This window comes from Camelina sativa, chromosome 3 (assembly GCF_000633955.1).
Source record: "Camelina sativa cultivar DH55 chromosome 3, Cs, whole genome shotgun sequence".
In the NCBI taxonomy this organism is placed as follows: Eukaryota; Viridiplantae; Streptophyta; class Magnoliopsida; order Brassicales; family Brassicaceae; genus Camelina; species Camelina sativa.
The window spans coordinates 9,340,930-9,360,323 of NC_025687.1; the positions used below are offsets into that span (position 1 = coordinate 9,340,930).

The following is a 19,394-nucleotide window of genomic DNA, read 5'->3' on the forward strand; positions in this document are numbered from 1 at the left end:
TTTTTTTTTTTTTTTTTTTTTTTGGTATTTGCTATAAAGATTTTTTTCCAAAAATTCAACCCAATATTTAAAGATTTATTTTCTTATCTTAATAATTCATTAAATAGTTTTATAAATGTGAAACTATTTTAAATCCGTACGTAAAATTTATAACACCCGTTAAGTAAATTAGTTCCAGTATAATTTTTTTCTCAAATACTCCAAAACTGTTTATATCCTCGGACCGATCATATAATTAGATTCATGTGTTACGCATTTTTATAGTTACAAATAAATATAGTCTCTGCTGTAACACATGTTTATAAATTTGGAAACTATATACTTTCGAAAAAAACATAAATTATAACGTTCAAAGAAACCTCAGATCTACAGTTCCCAAGTTCCAACTCGTGTCTGACACAAGTTTCTATACGATAAGATCAAACATGCATGTATATCATCAGGAGACTTTACTATATAGATGAACTTATATGGTAAGATCCAAATCGGGAAACAAACAAAGTGGAAATTGAATGGACTTTGGGTTCGGTTTGGAAAAGTTTCAATTTACTATGTGAAATCAAAATATATTTATGTACTTCTGGATAACCGGATATGAATTGATATTATATTTCTTTTAGATCAAAATTTAGTTTATTACAGAGTTGTTTTCAGATTTGAATTTTTCTTTTATTATTATCAGTCACAATAATTGTTATTAAAAAAGAAGATATTGTATTTTTTCTCTCTTGAGAAGAACAGAACAACAACAAGGAGCAATGCTAACTTGTCGGGGTCAGCAATTATTGTAAGTCAGCGAACCAATTTTTTTTTTTTTGGGTTGAGTTGGCGCCAAAAAAAACGGAAAAAAAAAATATCTAAAGTGGGGGCATGATTTTGTTTTATCACCAGAGGAAAAGTAAACACAATGGCCCATTTTTACTGTATCGATAAATTGATACTAAAAGGACAAAAGTAGCCTTGGTACTGTGGGCAGCCATTATTGTGCATAGCACACGCTGATTCACTATATATACTTTCACAGAGGTTCTCAACACTCTCACTAAACCAAGGATCACCAAAGCCTATTCATCATCACCATGGATCCTTACAAGGTATCTTCATATATTTTCTTTTTACTACATCTAGTATATATATATCCTAGACTGGTTATGTTCAACTATGCTCGTTATAAACAAAATTAAAAAAAAAAAACTGTTTTTAAATTGGATTGATCATGCAATTTAATCTTAGTGTTAAAAACTTTTTCTCTGAAAGATTTATTCATGAGTTCTATGATCGCTTGAACTCCTAAGTTGGTGATGTTGATTTTGTTTTTTGGCTGGCTAGCTATCTTTAAAACTTATTGATCTATAAGCCACTGCATGAGAAAGACACGCCACATGTGGTTTTGTTGTTTTTTTCTTCAAAGTAGAAATGCTTTATTTTTTGTGCGTTTAATCTATAACACACATGTACATGTGTTCTTAAACATCGGACGTTCAAATGATTAATCGATTGTGTAAACCGTATATTATTTTAAGTGATATTAGCCAACTTAGATAAACTAATTAGTCAATTAAATATTTTTTCAGATCTATACACACTACACGTTTGATTAATCAAAATTTAAATAATCAATTCTATTAGAGTCCTATTGTCCTAATCACATATGATTAATTATCTTTTTACTAACACTCTCGGTTAATCATTCATTGTCGGTCGATCAAACCAATCTAGGATCACCTAGATATTGTTTTTTTCAGACAAAAATAGTTGTCTCAGCGACGGAAAAAAACAAAATTGTATCGATTTTTTTTTTTTGGATTTGGATTAGATCCATTGAACAAGACTTGAATAAACTACCGAAGTCACCAAAAACATTAAATAAAAATTTATCTACAAACCCTTTATCTCCGACATGTTACTGTTTTCGTCACCAAGTATATTAAAAAAAAAAACCTTCTTTGTCAATTTACGCGCCCGAATGAAGCACCGGAGACCCGGATCCGACCAGTAAACCGGGTTTTGATAGATCTGTTGTAGTAAAAATTTCGTGGAGTGTTCTTGTCGAATCCAATCCGATTGTTGTGTTTTGCCTGTAATTTTGCTGATAACCCGATCGAATCATTTATGGTGTTTGCAGTACCGTCCTTCGAGCGCTTACAACACCTCGTTCTACACCTCAAACGGTGGTGCTCCAATCTCCAACAACATCTCTTCCCTCACCATCGGAGAAAGAGGTAATATTGTAATCTGAAATTCGAATAATCTAGCGATATGAATTGGAACTGTAAAAAACCCTACTATACTACTTGCTGGAGCTATGAAAGAGATTAAAAAAACTGAGAAAAAAAAAGAGTCTTTTGAGTTAGGAGGATTTTGTTTAATGGAGTGTGATGTACAGGTCCTGTTCTTCTTGAGGACTACCATTTGATCGAGAAGGTTGCTAATTTCACTAGAGAGAGGATCCCTGAGAGAGTGGTTCATGCTAGAGGAATCAGTGCCAAGGGTTTCTTTGAGGTCACCCATGACATTTCAAACCTCACCTGTGCTGATTTCCTCAGAGCCCCTGGTGTTCAAACTCCAGTTATCGTCCGTTTCTCCACTGTTGTCCACGAGCGTGCCAGTCCTGAATCCATGAGGGATATTCGTGGTTTTGCTGTCAAGTTTTACACCAGAGAGGTATTACCTTAAAAGATTCCTCATTTTTGATTGTCTTTATATAGAGAGCTTCTTTAGATAGAATCAGTACTGATGTGTCTTTATAAATCTCAGGGAAACTTTGATCTTGTTGGGAACAACACTCCGGTGTTCTTCATCCGTGATGGCATTCAGTTCCCGGATGTTGTCCATGCCTTGAAACCAAACCCGAAAACTAACATCCAAGAGTACTGGAGGATTTTGGACTACATGTCCCACTTGCCAGAGAGTTTGCTCACATGGTGCTGGATGTTTGATGATGTTGGTATCCCACAAGATTACAGGCACATGGAAGGTTTCGGTGTCCACACCTACACTCTTGTTGCCAAATCTGGAAAAGTTCTCTTTGTGAAGTTCCACTGGAAACCTACTTGTGGTATCAAGAATCTGACTGACGAAGAGGCCAAGGTTGTTGGAGGTGCCAATCACAGCCACGCCACCAAGGATCTTCACGATGCCATTTCATCTGGTAACTACCCCGAGTGGAAACTTTTCATCCAGACCATGGATCCTGCGGATGAGGATAAGTTTGATTTTGACCCGCTTGATGTGACCAAGATCTGGCCTGAGGATATCTTGCCTCTGCAACCCGTTGGTCGTTTGGTTCTTAACAGGACCATTGACAACTTCTTCAATGAAACTGAGCAGCTCGCTTTCAACCCGGGACTTGTGGTTCCTGGTATCTACTACTCAGACGACAAGCTGCTCCAGTGTAGAATCTTTGCTTACGGTGACACTCAGAGACATCGTCTTGGACCGAATTATCTGCAGCTACCAGTCAATGCTCCCAAATGTGCTCACCACAACAATCACCATGAAGGTTTTATGAACTTCATGCACAGAGATGAGGAGGTAAAGTCTTGGTCTCACTTGAGCTACAGCAATTGTTGTTCTCTTTAAGACTTGGAATTGGAATTTAATCGGATGTTTGCATTTACAGATCAATTACTACCCCTCAAAGTTTGACCCTGTCCGCTGCGCCGAGAAAGTTCCCATCCCTACTAAATCCTACACTGGAATCCGAACAAAGGTTCTATTCTTGTCATGCTTCCTTTAAATCTTCTTTGAAACCTTGAGTCAATATTTTGGAAACTGTCTGCTAACAGAGAACCTTAAAAATTGCTAATGCTGCAGTGCATCATAAAGAAAGAGAACAACTTCAAGCAGCCTGGAGACAGGTATAGATCCTGGGCACCAGACAGGCAGGACCGGTTTGTTAAGAGATGGGTTGAGATTCTGTCGGAGCCACGTCTCACCCACGAGATCCGCAGCATCTGGATCTCTTACTGGTCTCAGGTCAGAACAAAAACTCAAGTGAAATCTCTGCTTTCTTTATCCTCATTTTGAGCAAAAACTAACAATCATAAATATCTATCTTCCAGGCTGATCGATCTCTGGGACAGAAACTAGCAAGCCGTCTGAACGTGAGGCCAAGCATCTAGAGAGGCAATCAATGTCTCTCCGTGAGGTACTGCACTCAATCTCATCGATCCATCATCGCTTGGTCGTTTAAATCCCTAAAAAAAAGATAATTTCACCAATGTTGTTGTTTCGTGTCAATATATAATAATAATGCATGCTTTGTAATCTCCTTTAAACCCCCCCCCCCCCCCCCCNCCCCCCATGTCATTTCTTCGTTTTCTTATACTGTCACTGTCTTTGTAATCTCTTAGATAAATAAAAATCAATGTTTCTTGAAGCAGTTAATCTCGTATTATAAAGATTCCATGTTGGTCCATCCACATATATTATTTAATTCAACTATAGAGAAAAAGAGATACAAATGGGACTTGTGTATATTATATGAAAGGGGAGAGTCCTGAATTGGGCGTATGTCTATTTATGGTAAGAAGAGTATCCAGAGAAATCGAAGACGATAACATCCACACGTAAATAGTATATTAGTTTGACGTTTGTAAATCATACAATGTATTTGGATAATGATGACCAAACGTTTTATTATCGTCTCCTCATTATCTTGCGGTGAGTTGAGCTAAAAATAAGAAGAAAAAAAAGATTGTATTTTTATCCTTTTTACTATTTTATCTGCTGCTATAAAAGACGACAACAGTGCGGTGCGGTACACACACGCCGATTTGCGAACAGTCTCTCTCACCTGAAATCAAACAAATTGTCTTTGCATCCATGGATCCTTACAAGGTAAGGGGATACATCGATCGGTTCTCTTAGGCTCTCTTTCTTACTGTAATATGTGAATTTGTTTGTAATTTACTTGATCGATTGAACCCGTTTCGTTTTCGATTCGATTTGGTGTAGCTTCAGTTATGATCTCTGTAAATCGAAATCAGTTTGATAGTGTGGGTTTGATCCGAGGTTATGAAGCAAAATTGGGGTGATTTAGTTGTTGGGTGTTTTTAAATCAGATTTATCTATTAATTAAATTACGCATACGATCGGGTTTGGGATTTGCATGCGTTGAAGATTATACTTAAAAACAAATTTACTATTGATGTTTTTGCTGGTTGTTTTATCACTGTTTTTAATTGCTCTCGCGATCTTTAAGTGTTGGTGTTGAATCTGGTTATATTCGATCATACTTAGTTAGTGATACCGTTATCTATCATATGTTGCATCTTTCTTTGGTTCTCTTGAAATTTATTGTTTGGGTGTGCAGGTTATTCCTTCAAGCGCTCATGATTCCCCTTTCTTCACTACTAACTCGGGTGCTCCTGTGTTTAACAACAACTCCTCTTTGACTGTCGGAACCAGAGGTATGTCTCTGTTACTTTTTCGTGGACTTGCTGCGTGAACTAGCTTTCTTCCTTCAGATTTTTATGCCAAATCTGATTTTACTTCTTCCAATGATGTTATATAATTGTGAAGCAATGGTTTGTTTTATTTACTCTCAGGTCCAATTCTTCTGGAGGACTATCATCTACTTGAGAAACTCGCCAACTTTGACAGGGAGCGGATTCCTGAGAGGGTTGTTCATGCCAGGGGTGCCAGTGCTAAGGGTTTCTTTGAAGTCACTCATGGCATTTCACAACTTACTTGTGCTGATTTTCTTCGTGGGCCTGGTGTTCAGACTCCTGTTATCGTTCGTTTCTCTACCGTCATCCATGAGCGTGGCAGCCCTGAGACTCTCAGAGACCCCCGTGGCTTTGCTGTTAAGTTTTACACCAGAGAGGTTAGCTTTTTCTCTGATCCCCTTTCATTGTCTCTCTATCTCTCTCTCTTTTGTCTATATCAGTTCAGTAAGGTGTTTTGCTAATATTATTAAAACGTTTATACTTTACTGATTCCTCTGTTTGCAAAACTCAGGGGAACTTTGATCTTGTTGGGAACAACTTCCCTGTCTTCTTCATCCGTGATGGAATGAAGTTCCCTGATATGGTCCATGCACTGAAACCGAATCCCAAAACCCACATTCAGGAGAACTGGAGGATCCTGGACTTTTTCTCCCACCACCCAGAGAGTTTGCACATGTTTTCGTTCCTCTTTGATGACCTCGGTATCCCTCAGGACTACAGGCACATGGAAGGCGCTGGGGTCAACACTTACATGCTAATCAGCAAAGATGGAAAAGCTCACTATGTGAAATTCCACTGGAAGCCTTCTTGTGGAGTTAAATGCCTGTTGGATGAGGAAGCTATCAAAGTTGGAGGTTCCAATCACAGCCATGCCACCAAAGATCTCTATGACTCCATCGCAGCCGGGAATTTCCCACAGTGGAATCTCTTTGTTCAAGTGATGGATCCTGCCACTGAAGACCAATACGACTTTGATCCGCTTGATGTCACAAAGATCTGGCCTGAAGATATCTTGCCTCTCCAACCTGTTGGCCGCTTGGTCTTGAACAAAAACATCGACAACTTCTTTAATGAGAACGAACAGATTGCTTTCTGCCCTGCTCTTGCTGTTCCTGGCATCCACTACTCAGATGATAAACTACTCCAGACCAGGATCTTCTCCTACGCTGATAGTCAGAGATACCGTCTTGGACCAAACTATCTGCAACTCCCTGTCAATGCCCCTAAATCTGCTCACCACAACAATCACCATGATGGTATTATGAACTTCATGCACAGGGATGAAGAGGTAATCATCTCTCTCGGTTCTGGAAAGTTTGAGATACTTAAATTTTACATACTATTTTAGCATTTTATGAATCGAGTCTGTTACTTTCCAGGTCAATTACTTCCCTTCAAGGATGGATCCAGTTCGACATGCCGAAAAATATCCTACAACTCCTATTACCTGCTCTGGAAACCGTGAGAAGGTTAGATTCCTCTCCATGCCTTACTTGAACATTGATCTCAGGTGTTTTTTTACATTTGTGAAACTTGACTGTTTTTGACCTGACTTCTTGATATCTCTCAGTCCATCATTGGGAAGGAGAATAACTTCAAGCAGCCAGGAGACAGATACCGGTCCTGGGATTCAGACAGGTAAAAAACTCAGAAACCTCTTCGCAAAAAATCCACAATCTCACAAGTTCATAACCTCTCATCGTATTTGTCTGGTAACAATAGGCAAGAGCGGTTCGTGAAGCGTTTTCTTGAAGCACTCTCGGAGCCTCGTGTCACACATGAAATCCGTAGCATTTGGGTCTCTTATTGGACTCAGGCAGACAAATCTCTGGGACAGAAACTAGCAACTTGTCTTAACGTGAAGGCAAACATCTGAGTGATAGATACCATCTCTCAAGACTAAGTAAAATCCTCTACAACCCAATATGCTCCTACTACGCTTGGGTTTCTAAAGTAATCTCGTTGGTAATGGATAATTAAAAATAAACATTGACAGTGAAGGTTTTGTAATCTTCTCCTGGATATAGTAACGAATATTTATTTTTCTCAAGGCAAATAATAAAAAGCTATTAGTATCATAGCTTAATCAGTAGTATCACTATCACCCATTTGTATTTGGTACTACTCAAAATGGATTTTTATTGGTATTTTACTCTGATTTAGTTTGTAAATACATATTTTATTCTTCCGGATTTGTGCATCTATGACGTGAGCTCATAGTTGGAATTTATATTGTGGACTAAATGTCAGACGCACGATCATTGATAAAAAGTTTATGTCCTTCTCTGTGTCCATACTGATTAAATTGGTATAGTCATCACGTCAGACCTTTTAATTGGTCATCGTTATGATGCAAGATCGCATTCATATTTGTTTATAAGTGGGGTGGAGAATTTTTTTTTATATTGTTCCGCTGCTAGTGGACATGAAATAGAATAGTGAGAGGCAGCAGACCATTTAACTCATTGTTCTTAAACTTTAATTAGCTAATACAGTCTGACTAATCTGATGTCTCGGCCAGTAATTTATTTTCTTAAAGAGAACCCTCAGCTCAAATCAGAAATTAGGCACATGGAGCCACATAAAACCTTGAAATTCTCAGTCACTACTAATGCATGTGTTATTCCGCTTGGAATACTTTTAACCGGTTAAACTATGTATAGTGATCCCTCTTACTATTGGTCTGCTGTCTACATATGGTTTTGTAGATTGTGGTTTGCTAATGGTCCAGGGATTTTATACATATAAAACTCACAACTTTGCAGATTAAAAAAAAATAACGTGTTTTGGTTGTCGTTAAACAAGATCTCGGATCCATTTAGGAAAAAGTCAATATCTTGATGACGAAATCAAGAAGACTTTACTTTGATTGCATGTGACGGAACTATACAAAACGATGAAATGTACTTCTGTAAAATATCTAAGTTTTGAGGTGTATAATGCAAGTGTATAATTTCGTGGCCCAACGTCTAAGGTCTACCAACCAATGTACTCAACATAAATAATCTCATATATCCGTACCCAAAGAAAAGAAGAAAAACAAAAAGTATGTAAATAGGTTTTATACCTAAAACCAAGACGTGCAAAAATTATCACAATTATTTGACGTGGGAGCTAATGATTCCGCCAACCTTATAATAATTCCTCCTTTATTTTGTTTTTGCACTTAATGGACTCTTTTTGTTTGTATTATATTAAGGGATCTTTTATATCAATGTCTGGAATTTTAATCTTTTTTTATACGTTTCAATATACCCTATGAAAAAAGAGATTCTATTTGCCTAAATAATAATTAAATTGTATAATCAGAATCTTCTTTTGTATTTGCAAAGTTTTTTTTATCTTGGTTTCCCCAAAAAGCTTGTTTCCTTGCAATTCTTTAATATTGTGTAGCATTATTTTTCTGTTCACTGATTAACTTTGCCTATTTTATTTCTTTCTTTATTTCCGAAACCAAATTATTGGGCTGTTTTGGCTATAAACTTGTATATATTATTAACCGTTGAGACTCAAATCTCAACAGCTCAAACAAAGTTATCAAGGAATCATGCGGATGTGGCCACAATTTGATTTTCGCGGATGTGTTCCTTATCAAACCTCAAGTATCATGGTACTATTGATGTCCAAAAAAAAAATCATGGTACTATGACTACTATCTAGTTTATCCATAGTTCGATATAAATAAATTATATATAAACACAACCTTGTATCTCAATAATTCATAGTTAAATTTGTATACTTTTTTTTTTTAATTGCAATATCTCATGAAACTCGACAAGCACATACCACATGAAAACGAACCACATTAAATCGTGACTTCGTGAGTATATATCTTTATTTATTCTTGTTACTTGAGTCGAATAATGAACGAATCACATTCGAAATCTAAATTTCTAACCAGACACTATAAACCTGATGGAAGATTCAAACTTGAAAAAGTGTTTCCCATAGAGGAAAAATGGTTAATTTTAAGATCGTTTTTTTTTCTTTTGTCTTTTTTTTTTTTCTTTTGTCTCCAATTTCTTCACATTGAAGGAATCATATTCCGTATGAGAGAAGTGTTGCATCTTGTTTCTGCAAAATATAAATCATATAAAATTCCCAACGGCCCATACGAGTGACATAACGAAAACTTTTTAATTAATGCTTGTGACTTATAATATAATCATGCTTCGATCATATAAATATCTTTTTATTTTAGTTATATAATACAGTCAATTAGAGAACCATGCAAGTTGACCATACAAAAAGATGATATTTTGATCTTAACTACGTGAGTATTTTCCTAATTTGAAATACACACACAACAGTTGGTCATTGGCTTTTATCCTATTGTGAGTGTAACTAGAAAATTTCAAAGGTTAATTCTTTTTCACTAATAATAAAATATCTTCTTTTTTTTGTGTACAGATAATAAAATATCTCAAACATGAAAATATTCAAATATAATTAAATTGTAGTAGAGAAATAGAGAAACAAATGTTGCTAATAATATTCATATATTCCATGTTGTACGTTGTTCAAATCCAACTTCTTCGCTTACAGTAGGACGACCAAAAATAAAAAAATGTACAGTGTGACACACTTACTATTGGATCCCAAAGGGAGAAATGAATTTGATAGAAATTAGAAGTGTGAGTAATATATGTGGAGTGTACCTAATTGGGAGTACGTATGAGAAAAAAAAAACCCAAGTGGGAGGAAACGCAGTCATGCCCACTTGTTTCGTCTTTTGTAGCTTACGTTACCTTACCTGTGTATTAGTCTATCTAATAGATAGAAACTCTTGCGTGTGTAAACCTATTCCTCTTTACGTGTATAGGGATAGTGAGATAAGCCCCGTTCGTACCATAAAACAAAAAATGCATTTAATTGCATAGGAGATAAATACTCTTGAGTTCTGACTGGGAATTATTGGTGTCACATTCCATCCGCCAAAAAGCATATTGTCTGTCCTATAACTAACGCGATTGAAAACTACATAATCAAGAAACCCGACAGAATATGAATTAGGTAAACTATCACATAATAAAAAAAAAAAAAGTTTTTGACTAATGGAATGACTACTAAATGGCTCTCTCACTCATAAATGTGGATTGGACATTCGTATCGTTCGTGTAATCCATAATCTCCTCCCGAAAACATTCACACCTTTTCGGAAGAATCATATCATTTTTTTCATCTGTCTATTTTAAATTCGTTAATAATAATAATCTATTAACTTGATCTGACCACAACCAAATATTTTCTTAAACTTGTGTTTTCTTTTTTGATACAGTTCTTACATATATAAACTTGTTTTTATTTTTATTTGAACCGCTTTTCATAAGTCTACTTTAAATCCAACAAATCTGATGTTATTCTACACATTAAACATCATCCATATCGACTAAACTGTTTCGCAAAATCCACAAATTTGGTCTAACTTTTATTTCCATTGTGGATAGTAAGTATAAACGTAAACATTAAAACGTTGATGCAAAAAGCAAATATCCACATAACATCATGGGATTCTTAGCTTAAGTTTAGCTAAAAAAAAGAAAACCAAAACCATGCATGCTTATGAGAGAACTCGGTTCGAACTTTCAATTGTAAAATTTTAATTAACGAAATGTATTAATCAATGGTTTTGCCTAACAAAATATTCTATTATATATTCTTGCGGTGGGCATCTATTCACGAGCCGAAGATGGTATTGGTTACACAATCCCCTCCACTACATATAAACTTTTGTTACACAGAGAACCACTTTTTATTGTCAATTTGATTAGATAAATACATATATCTTCTATTATCAAAATGAGGGAAGAAGAAGAACCTACTCCCCCACTCGTTTATTTTTTATTTTTACTTTCTGACTTATGCAAATAAGCCTATAGGTTATAACATTATTAATATAAAGGGCCTTTGAAGATTCTTTAATTTTCTAATAATTATACCAACATGTAACAAAATGACCTAAATCGATGGACAATTGTAAACATAAAAAATTGTTAACTTTGTCCTCAAATAGCAACAAGGCCCTATAAATGGAAAATGATTCGCTTTGCTCATCCATCCACCAATAATAATTAAAACGTTGAAGAAGAATCATTCTCCAAATATAAACTTTTGAACAAAATAGCGAAATCAGATATTGTATATAACTATATTTTAAAGATACTACAGCAATTATATTTGATTTTTTCATCCAAAAATAAAAAATAAAATAGGATCTTATTCTACCCACTGATTGTATTAAACAATCATAGAGAAAACAATGTATTTAATTATCTTTAGTCAGCGTATAAATAAATTAAAAAAGAGTCTTTTAACTGTTTCACTCATAGTTTTTTTTTTTTTTCTTGAACATCGACTGTTTCACTCATAGTTAATAACCTCTAATTCTTTTTAATACTATGATTTACGAATATGTGACGTTTGCTAAAAACAAAGAAGGAAAAAAAATGTTTTTGACTTCTTTACATGAATATAAATTTACGGCACAGGACATGTTATGGCTCTTTTGTTTATGATATTCCCTCTCTGTCTCTATTCTCTCTCTAGAAAGTGGAGGAATCTTCTCTGTCTCTCCTCCAGTCCAAAAAAAAGAAAAGAAAAAACCAAGCAGCCTGGAAGAGAGAGAGAGAGGCAGAGTGATTTGTTCTGTAATGTTGAGTTGATGATAGATATATGATGAGAAGCAAACTAACCCCGGAACAAAACAAAATTATCAGTAAGGTCTCCTCGCTATGTCCCGATGCAAGCATAGTTGATGAGATAACGATCCCACAAATATTTCATTTTTAAAATCTTTTTTTTTTTTTTTTTTTCATCTTCCGTCAAGAAAGAAAGAAGTACACCACCACATAGATATAAGTTATAACCAACCCCCTCCCATCAGTCACATCTTTTACAGCTTTCTTTTTTTGATTTGAGATTTCGTTTTTTTTTCTCTCATCTGTTCCTTTTGTCTCAGACAACAAATTTGCAACAGAGGAACATTTAAAAACAAAACCTACCCACTTGAAGAAGGAATCTCCAAGAATCTCTCTTTCTTGTGAGTTTTTTCTAAAAAGTTTGATTTTTTTTCGTTTAGAACTAAGCTGATTAGTTTAAAGGTTCGTTTTTTTTTGGGGGGNGGGGGGGGGTTCATTGGGGTTAAATTGGTATCTATTGAGCTTTATATATTGTTTGACCAGCTTGAAGGAATCAATCAATCAAACAAAAAGTTTTGTGTGTGTGTCTACTTTGGATGCTTTACTTTTGTCATTATGAATTTGTTTTTGGCAAGATTAGTGCTTGATTCGTGTTTCCCAAATTATTTTATGTTCTACTTTGTCGGTTGGTGAGAATTTGATTTTCATGAGTCCTCCTATTATCGATTTCTGAAAATGTAAGCAAGAAGAAGAACATAACAAACAGCTCGAACTCGACCTTTTTGTTTGTTTGTTTATGAAACTTGTTGAAATATTGATGCTTCGTTTTTTTTTCAGATGGTGCTTCAGTGAAAAGCAAATTACATTTATCCATGGAAGATAGCTTTCTTCAGACTGAGAACGCGGTTATGGACTCTGAGTTCATGGATGGGTTGTTGCTAGATGGTTGTTGGTTAGAGACAACAGATGGATCTGAGTTTCTTAACGTAGCTTCTTCAACTTCTTCTGTTAGCCCTTTTGATCCATCTTCCTTCATGTGGTCTCCAACTCAAGATGCATCAGCAGCACTCTGCACATCAGGAGGAGTAGTATCTCAGATGTACGGTCAAGATTGTGTTGAAAGATCGAGTCTTGATGACTTTCAATGGAACAAAAGATGGTGGATTGGACCAGGAGGTGGTGGTGGTTCTTCTGTTACTGAGAGATTGGTTCAGGCAGTTGAACACATTAAAGATTACACAACTGAGAGAGGCTCGCTTATTCAGTTGTGGGTTCCTGTTAACAGAGGCGGTAAGCGAGTTTTGACCACAAAGGAACAACCTTTTAGCCACGATCCCATGTGTCAAAGACTTGCAAACTACAGAGAGATCTCTGTGAATTATCACTTCTCTGCTGAGCAAGATGATTCCAAGGCCTTAGCTGGTCTGCCTGGTAGGGTTTTCTTGGGGAAGCTTCCTGAATGGACTCCTGATGTTAGGTTTTTCAAGAGCGAGGAGTATCCAAGAGTACACCACGCGCAGGATTGTGATGTCCGTGGAACGCTGGCTATTCCGGTGTTTGAACAAGGTAGTAAGATTTGCTTAGGGGTTATTGAGGTTGTAATGACCACTGAGATGGTTAAACTAAGACCTGAGCTTGAAAGCATTTGCAAGGCACTTCAGGTTTGTGTCCTTCTCTTATGTTTTCAGCTTTTGCTATTGAATTGTTTTTTTCTGAGAGGGATCAATGTGTTTCCTTTCCACAGGCAGTTGATCTTAGGAGCACTGAACTTCCGATTTCGCCTTCTCTAAAGGTAATAAACGAAACTACATGAGTTCTATTAGTTCTGCTTTATGGTCTAAACAAGATTGTTTCATCTTTATTCAGGGATGTGACTTATCCTACAAAGCTGCATTACCTGAAATCCGAAAACTCTTGAGATGTGCTTGTGAGACTCATAAACTACCTTTAGCTCAGACGTGGGTCTCTTGCCTTCAGCAAAACAAAAGCGGGTGCCGTCACAACGATGAGAACTACATCCATTGCGTATCAACCATTGATGATGCTTGCTATGTTGGTGATCCAACAGTCCGCGAGTTCCACGAAGCTTGCTCTGAGCATCATCTCTTGAAGGGCCAAGGAGTTGCAGGTCAAGCCTTCTTGACCAATGGACCTTGCTTTTCGTCTGATGTATCCAACTACAAGAAATCAGAGTACCCTCTCTCTCACCACGCTAATATGTACGGTTTACATGGCGCGGTTGCAATTCGCCTGCGCTGCATCCACACGGGCTCTGCTGATTTTGTCTTGGAGTTCTTTTTGCCTAAAGACTGCGATGATCTGGAGGAACAGAGGAAAATGTTGAATGCACTTTCAACTATTATGGCTCATGTGCCTAGAAGCTTAAGGACTGTTACAGATAAAGAACTAGAAGAAGAGAGTGAAGTGATAGAAAGGGAAGAGATAGTAACGCCAAAGATAGAAAACACTTCGGAACTACAACAACTACACGGTAATTCTCCATGGAGCGCCTCTCTTGAAGAAATCCAGCGGAGTAATAATACTAGTAACCCTCAGAATCTTGGATTGGTATTTGATGGAGGAGACAAACCAAATGATGGGTTTGGCTTAAAAAGAGGTTTTGACTACACCATGGATTCTAATGTCAATGAGAGCAGCTCATTCTCAAGTGGCGGCTTCAGTATGACGGCTGAGAAAAAGCGCACAAAAGCAGATAAAACCATTACTTTGGATGTTCTTCGACAGTACTTCGCAGGGAGTTTGAAAGATGCAGCCAAGAATATCGGTGGTAAGCATCATTCTTTTATCTTCTCGTATCAATTTATCAGAAAGTCCTAAGACTGATCTCTACTTTTTTCCCTTTTTCTTGTCTTGAATTGTTTCAGTTTGTCCAACGACCTTGAAGAGGATATGCAGACAGCATGGGATACAGAGATGGCCGTCAAGAAAGATCAAGAAAGTGGGACATTCTCTGCAGAAGATTCAACGGGTGATTGATTCGGTTCAAGGTGTTTCTGGTCCTCTTCCCATAGGCTCCTTCTATGCGAATTTCCCCAATTTAGTCTCACAGTCACAAGAACCTTCACAGCAAGCCAAGACCTCGCCTCCTTCTGCTCCTCCACCGCCAGTGCAGCTTGCAAAGTCCCCTGTTTCCTCATATAGCCAAAGTTCAAACTCTAGCCAATGTTGCTCCAGCGAAACCCAACTAAACAGCGGTGCAACAACTGACCCTGCTTCAGCTAGTGTAGGAGTTTCATTGAAGAAGACGGGCAGCGAGATCGAGCTTCAAAGTTCAAGTCTTGACGAGACAATATTGACACTCTCCAGTTTAGAAAACGTCCCTCAAGGCACCAACTTGTTATCATCACAAGATGATGACTTTCTGAGGATTAAAGTTAGCTACGGAGAAGAGAAGATCAGATTCCGGATGCGGAATTCGCGCAGGTTAACAGATCTATTGTGGGAGATCGGAAAGCGGTTTAGCATAGATGATATGAGCAGGTATGATCTAAAGTACTTAGACGAAGACAATGAATGGGTTTTGTTGACTTGTGATGAAGATGTAGAAGAGTGTGTAGATGTCTGCAGAACCACACCGAGTCATACTATTAAGCTTTTGCTTCAAGTATCTTCTCATCATTTCCCTGAACGTTCTTCAGCTACAGAATACAGTTTATGGCACTGACCTCAAATCAGAGAAAGAAAGAAGAAAAAGAAGCGTTTTAGGACATGGTGCAAAAGATAGATAATACCTTTTGTGTTCTGTTACAATTGTTCATATTTTTATCTGTTTTTTTCCTTTTTGTTGAAAGATTACTGGGAGGTGCTTTGGGTTTTGTTTTTAAAAACGCACCAGAGATAAGAAGAGAAGAGCATGTAAAAATCCTTTCTTCCTGAAAATTTGAAGAGTGGCTTTTATTTACTGAACTTCCTTTGTAATGCGGTTTTCAAATGTAGGTACATATATAAAAGAAGAACCTTCAATTTTTACTTGTCTCCATAATTGTCATATACATCACAGGGAGAAAACTAGTATATAAGTAACTAAAGACAAAACATTTACCAAATAAATATTGTTTTCTCACAGAAGGAAAAAACCATTTTTACAGAACACCACTCAACACTTTCTTTTCTTGTGTGTTTTTTTTACAAGTCTCGTCGTCGTGGCGTTCTAGTAACCTCAGGTGATGGGGACGAGACGTTTCGAGCTTCATGAGACCGGCTCTGTACGGCTAAGTACTCAAGTGCCACAACAATGTCACCTATGAACGGTCGATAATGTGCTTCTTCGTTCAGACACATTGCGATAATCGCAATGGCATAGTTTAAACACCGTCTAGGATATTTTCCTCGTAGAGTCGGATCCACTAAATGTCCAAACTTCTTCTGATCCTTGAGGTATGGACGTGACTACAAAGACAAGAAAACTTTTGGTTATAACGAGAGTAGAAATATTCAAAATCAAGGTTTAGTAAGTTTACTTACCCATGTAACAAGATTCTGCTCCCCTTGCTTTTGACTCAAATCAATAGCTTTCCTCCCAGTAATGAGCTCAAGCAACACTACACCGAAACAGTAGATGTCCGATTTAACAGTTAACTTCCCGCTCATGGCGTACTCGGGAGCACAGTAACCGTAAGTTCCCATGACACGGGTTGATACATGAGTTCGATCACCTACTGGACCGAGTTTCGCCAGTCCAAAATCCGAGAGTTTTGGATTGAACTCTTTGTCTAACAATATGTTAGCTGACTTCAAATCGCGGTATATAACTGGCGGGTTAGCTGTGCAGTGAAGATACTCTATTCCCCGAGCTGCACCTACCGCTATTTTCATTCGAGTATTCCAGCTTAATGGTTCTGGATGTAACTCAAGATCTGAAAACCAAGCAAAAGAATCATAATCTGAAATCCTCAAAACACTTGTAACAAAGAAATAGAGTTTGAGTAAACCAACCAAAAAGGTGATCTTCCAAGCTTCCCATTGGCATGTATTCATAGACAAGAAGTCTCTGATCACCAGAAGTACAGTAACCAATCAATGTAACGAGATTCGGGTGATGCAATAAGCTAAGCATGAGAATTTCTACTATGAATTCTCGGTTTCCTTGAAGCCCATCTGGATTCAATTGCTTAATAGCCACTACCTGCTTTCATCAATCACATCAAAAGTTCTATTAGAAACAGAGTTTCTCTTTTAAAAGGGTTTGAGAGAGAGAGAGAGAGAGATCTGACTTGTCCAGAATCTAAGCGTCCTTTATAAACTCTCCCAAAACCTCCTTCACCGAGCAGATTGACTTCCCGGAAGTTTCTGGTAGCTGCAGCTAACTCCTTGAAGGTGAAACTCCGAGCTCCACCACCAGGTTTGGAACTATTCACTTTACCGTTTACTGTTTCCAATGCCAAAAAAAAGAAATTAACCCAAAAAAAAAGTGTCTGAAACAGAGACAAGAGACATCATTGAAAGAAAAAGAAAAACAAAACTCACCTAAGATACCTGAAATCGACTCTGTTCCTGTTGTATCACTTCCATTAACTGAAACCACAACAGAACAATCTTAAATAAAAACGAAACCTTTGAGGTAATAATTAAGAAAAAACAAGGAAATTTTTCGAATTGGAACTGAATAAAAGAACCTGGTGAATCGGCTGGGTAGCGAGAGTTGTTGTTGCATCGAGCAGTATCAACAATGTCGACTCTGATGTCCTTAGTTCGAGGATTCAAACAAGAGAAACAAGTCATTCTCTTTTCTCACACAATTACTACAATGGCTGATTGAAGAAGAAGGGGGGATTCAGATATGGAGCTGGTTTTAAGAAACCAAGCTCCAGAAATCCCACACCAGAGACACAGGACAGACACACAAAACCTGACAAAGATTTTTTTTTTTTTATAATAAACCTAGGATTTTTGGGTCTGAAACTAAAGAAGGGATTTGATTGATTTCTCTGTTTCTCTCCTTTGGATAATTCCAGAAAACAAAAGAACAAAGCTTTTTGGCAGAGATTATTGAATCGGCGATAGATTGCACAGAGAGATAGAGAGAGAGAGAGAGAATAAGTTATATTAACAAAAAAAAAACAAACTGAAGAGTTACTAAAATTGTACAAATTCCATCTAATCACGACAAAAATGACAAGGATCTCAAAAACAGTAATTATAATAACAAAATAGTAAAACAGTAGAAATAAAAATAAAACTACCTTTTTTTGTTCGTGTTCATATTGTATAAAACTTCTATTTTTATTATAGTTGGAGCTACTAAATATTTAAGTTGTAGAAGACGACGACAAGCTTTCGTTTTGTTCTTTTCGAACTCTATAGGACCCAATTTTTAAATATTATTATTAAAGGAATCAATAATTCTATCTTATTTCAAAAAAAATTCCCACAAAAATCAAAATCCTTTTTTTCTTTTCTATTTAATCCATAAATGCTCAGGTCCCCCTCGTGATTTGAAATTACTAGAATGTCCTCATCGGATCATCACGCTTCCGACAGTACCCTCTTCGGAACAGTACAGTGTTTGAGAGATAACTCAGAAGAAACACAAACACCCATGAGGCCGACATTGGATATCGAAGTTGAGATCTCGACAAATGGACGGTCGGGATTAGATAATCTTGACCTTACGTAATTCAGAGTGGGTCTCATTTTTAGTAGTCGTAGAAGTGGTCACACTCACACACACTGTCCTCTCTGCATTGACTTTATTTACCGTTTTAGAAAATTCTACTGTTCCTATCATAACAATGGACAATGGTACCTAAAATAATAATGGCTACTACTACTTCTACTTTATAATCATCCCAAATCAATTATTAGCTGATAAAGTTTGGAATTTCACCCATCTATTTCTACTAGTATCATATTTATGACATTGTTGTTGATTTACTCTAGAGCATGTTAATGGCATTAAATATAAAAACAAATTATTATGAGCGTTATTCTTTTTTTTTTTGTTAACTGATATTATAAATTTTAGAAAAGATATAAGGTGAATTACAACATAGCCGGCGAAAAACAAAAATATTCCCGGAGTCTAAAGCCTAAAATGGGAAACTAAGCCGGCGAACAAACAGAAGTTCCCGGAAACATAAAACGAAAACAAATTACAAAGTAGTAAAATCAAAACCCCATAAAGGGGATGAATCCTTAAATAAAAAATTAGGCAACCAGGCATAAACCCTTAAACAATACACTAGTCTTAGGATGCAAGAAAAAATTCTTCTCTTCAAACACTTGGATGAGAACTACCAATGATGCCCACGGCCAATCCCAAGCTAAGATCAACCACCTCCTA

The 19,394-nt window shown here is 36.7% G+C and overlaps 4 protein-coding genes across 9 annotated transcripts; 3 read left to right on the top strand and 1 right to left on the bottom strand.

Moving 5' to 3' along the window:
• On the top strand, positions 988-4,284 carry LOC104776181 (catalase-3). Its single transcript, XM_010500194.2, has 7 exons — positions 988-1,094; positions 2,126-2,222; positions 2,387-2,664; positions 2,758-3,534; positions 3,623-3,712; positions 3,817-3,978; positions 4,065-4,284. The coding sequence occupies exons 1-7, from the start codon at positions 1,080-1,082 to the stop codon at positions 4,122-4,124; spliced, it is 1,479 nt and encodes a 492-aa protein (XP_010498496.1). The 5' UTR covers positions 988-1,079; the 3' UTR covers positions 4,125-4,284.
• LOC104776182 (catalase-1-like) lies at positions 4,618-7,645 on the top strand. The gene is made up of 7 exons (XM_010500195.2): positions 4,618-4,842; positions 5,318-5,414; positions 5,553-5,830; positions 5,965-6,741; positions 6,833-6,922; positions 7,024-7,091; positions 7,176-7,645. The coding sequence occupies exons 1-7, from the start codon at positions 4,828-4,830 to the stop codon at positions 7,327-7,329; spliced, it is 1,479 nt and encodes a 492-aa protein (XP_010498497.1). The 5' UTR covers positions 4,618-4,827; the 3' UTR covers positions 7,330-7,645.
• Positions 11,964-16,077, top strand: LOC104776184 (protein NLP4-like). 5 transcript variants are annotated; one of them, XM_010500197.2, is made up of 6 exons: positions 11,964-12,168; positions 12,412-12,492; positions 12,929-13,752; positions 13,836-13,883; positions 13,958-14,879; positions 14,977-16,077. In XM_010500197.2, the coding sequence occupies exons 1-6, from the start codon at positions 12,126-12,128 to the stop codon at positions 15,774-15,776; spliced, it is 2,718 nt and encodes a 905-aa protein (XP_010498499.1). In that variant the 5' UTR covers positions 11,964-12,125; the 3' UTR covers positions 15,777-16,077. The 5 variants fall into 5 exon arrangements, with proteins under 5 accessions (XP_010498499.1, XP_010498501.1, XP_010498502.1 ...); XM_010500199.2 differs by having other exon boundaries at positions 11,965-12,173; XM_010500200.2 differs by lacking the exon at positions 12,412-12,492 and having other exon boundaries at positions 11,965-12,173.
• On the bottom strand, positions 16,058-18,169 carry LOC104776183 (serine/threonine-protein kinase CDL1-like). 2 transcript variants are annotated; one of them, XM_019243567.1, is made up of 6 exons: positions 17,728-18,169; positions 17,588-17,626; positions 17,326-17,480; positions 17,048-17,237; positions 16,577-16,968; positions 16,058-16,501 (listed from the first exon to the last, which is right to left on the bottom strand). In XM_019243567.1, the coding sequence occupies exons 1-6, from the start codon at positions 17,831-17,833 to the stop codon at positions 16,238-16,240; spliced, it is 1,146 nt and encodes a 381-aa protein (XP_019099112.1). In that variant the 5' UTR covers positions 17,834-18,169; the 3' UTR covers positions 16,058-16,237. The 2 variants fall into 2 exon arrangements, with proteins under 2 accessions (XP_019099112.1, XP_010498498.1); XM_010500196.1 differs by having other exon boundaries at positions 17,579-17,626.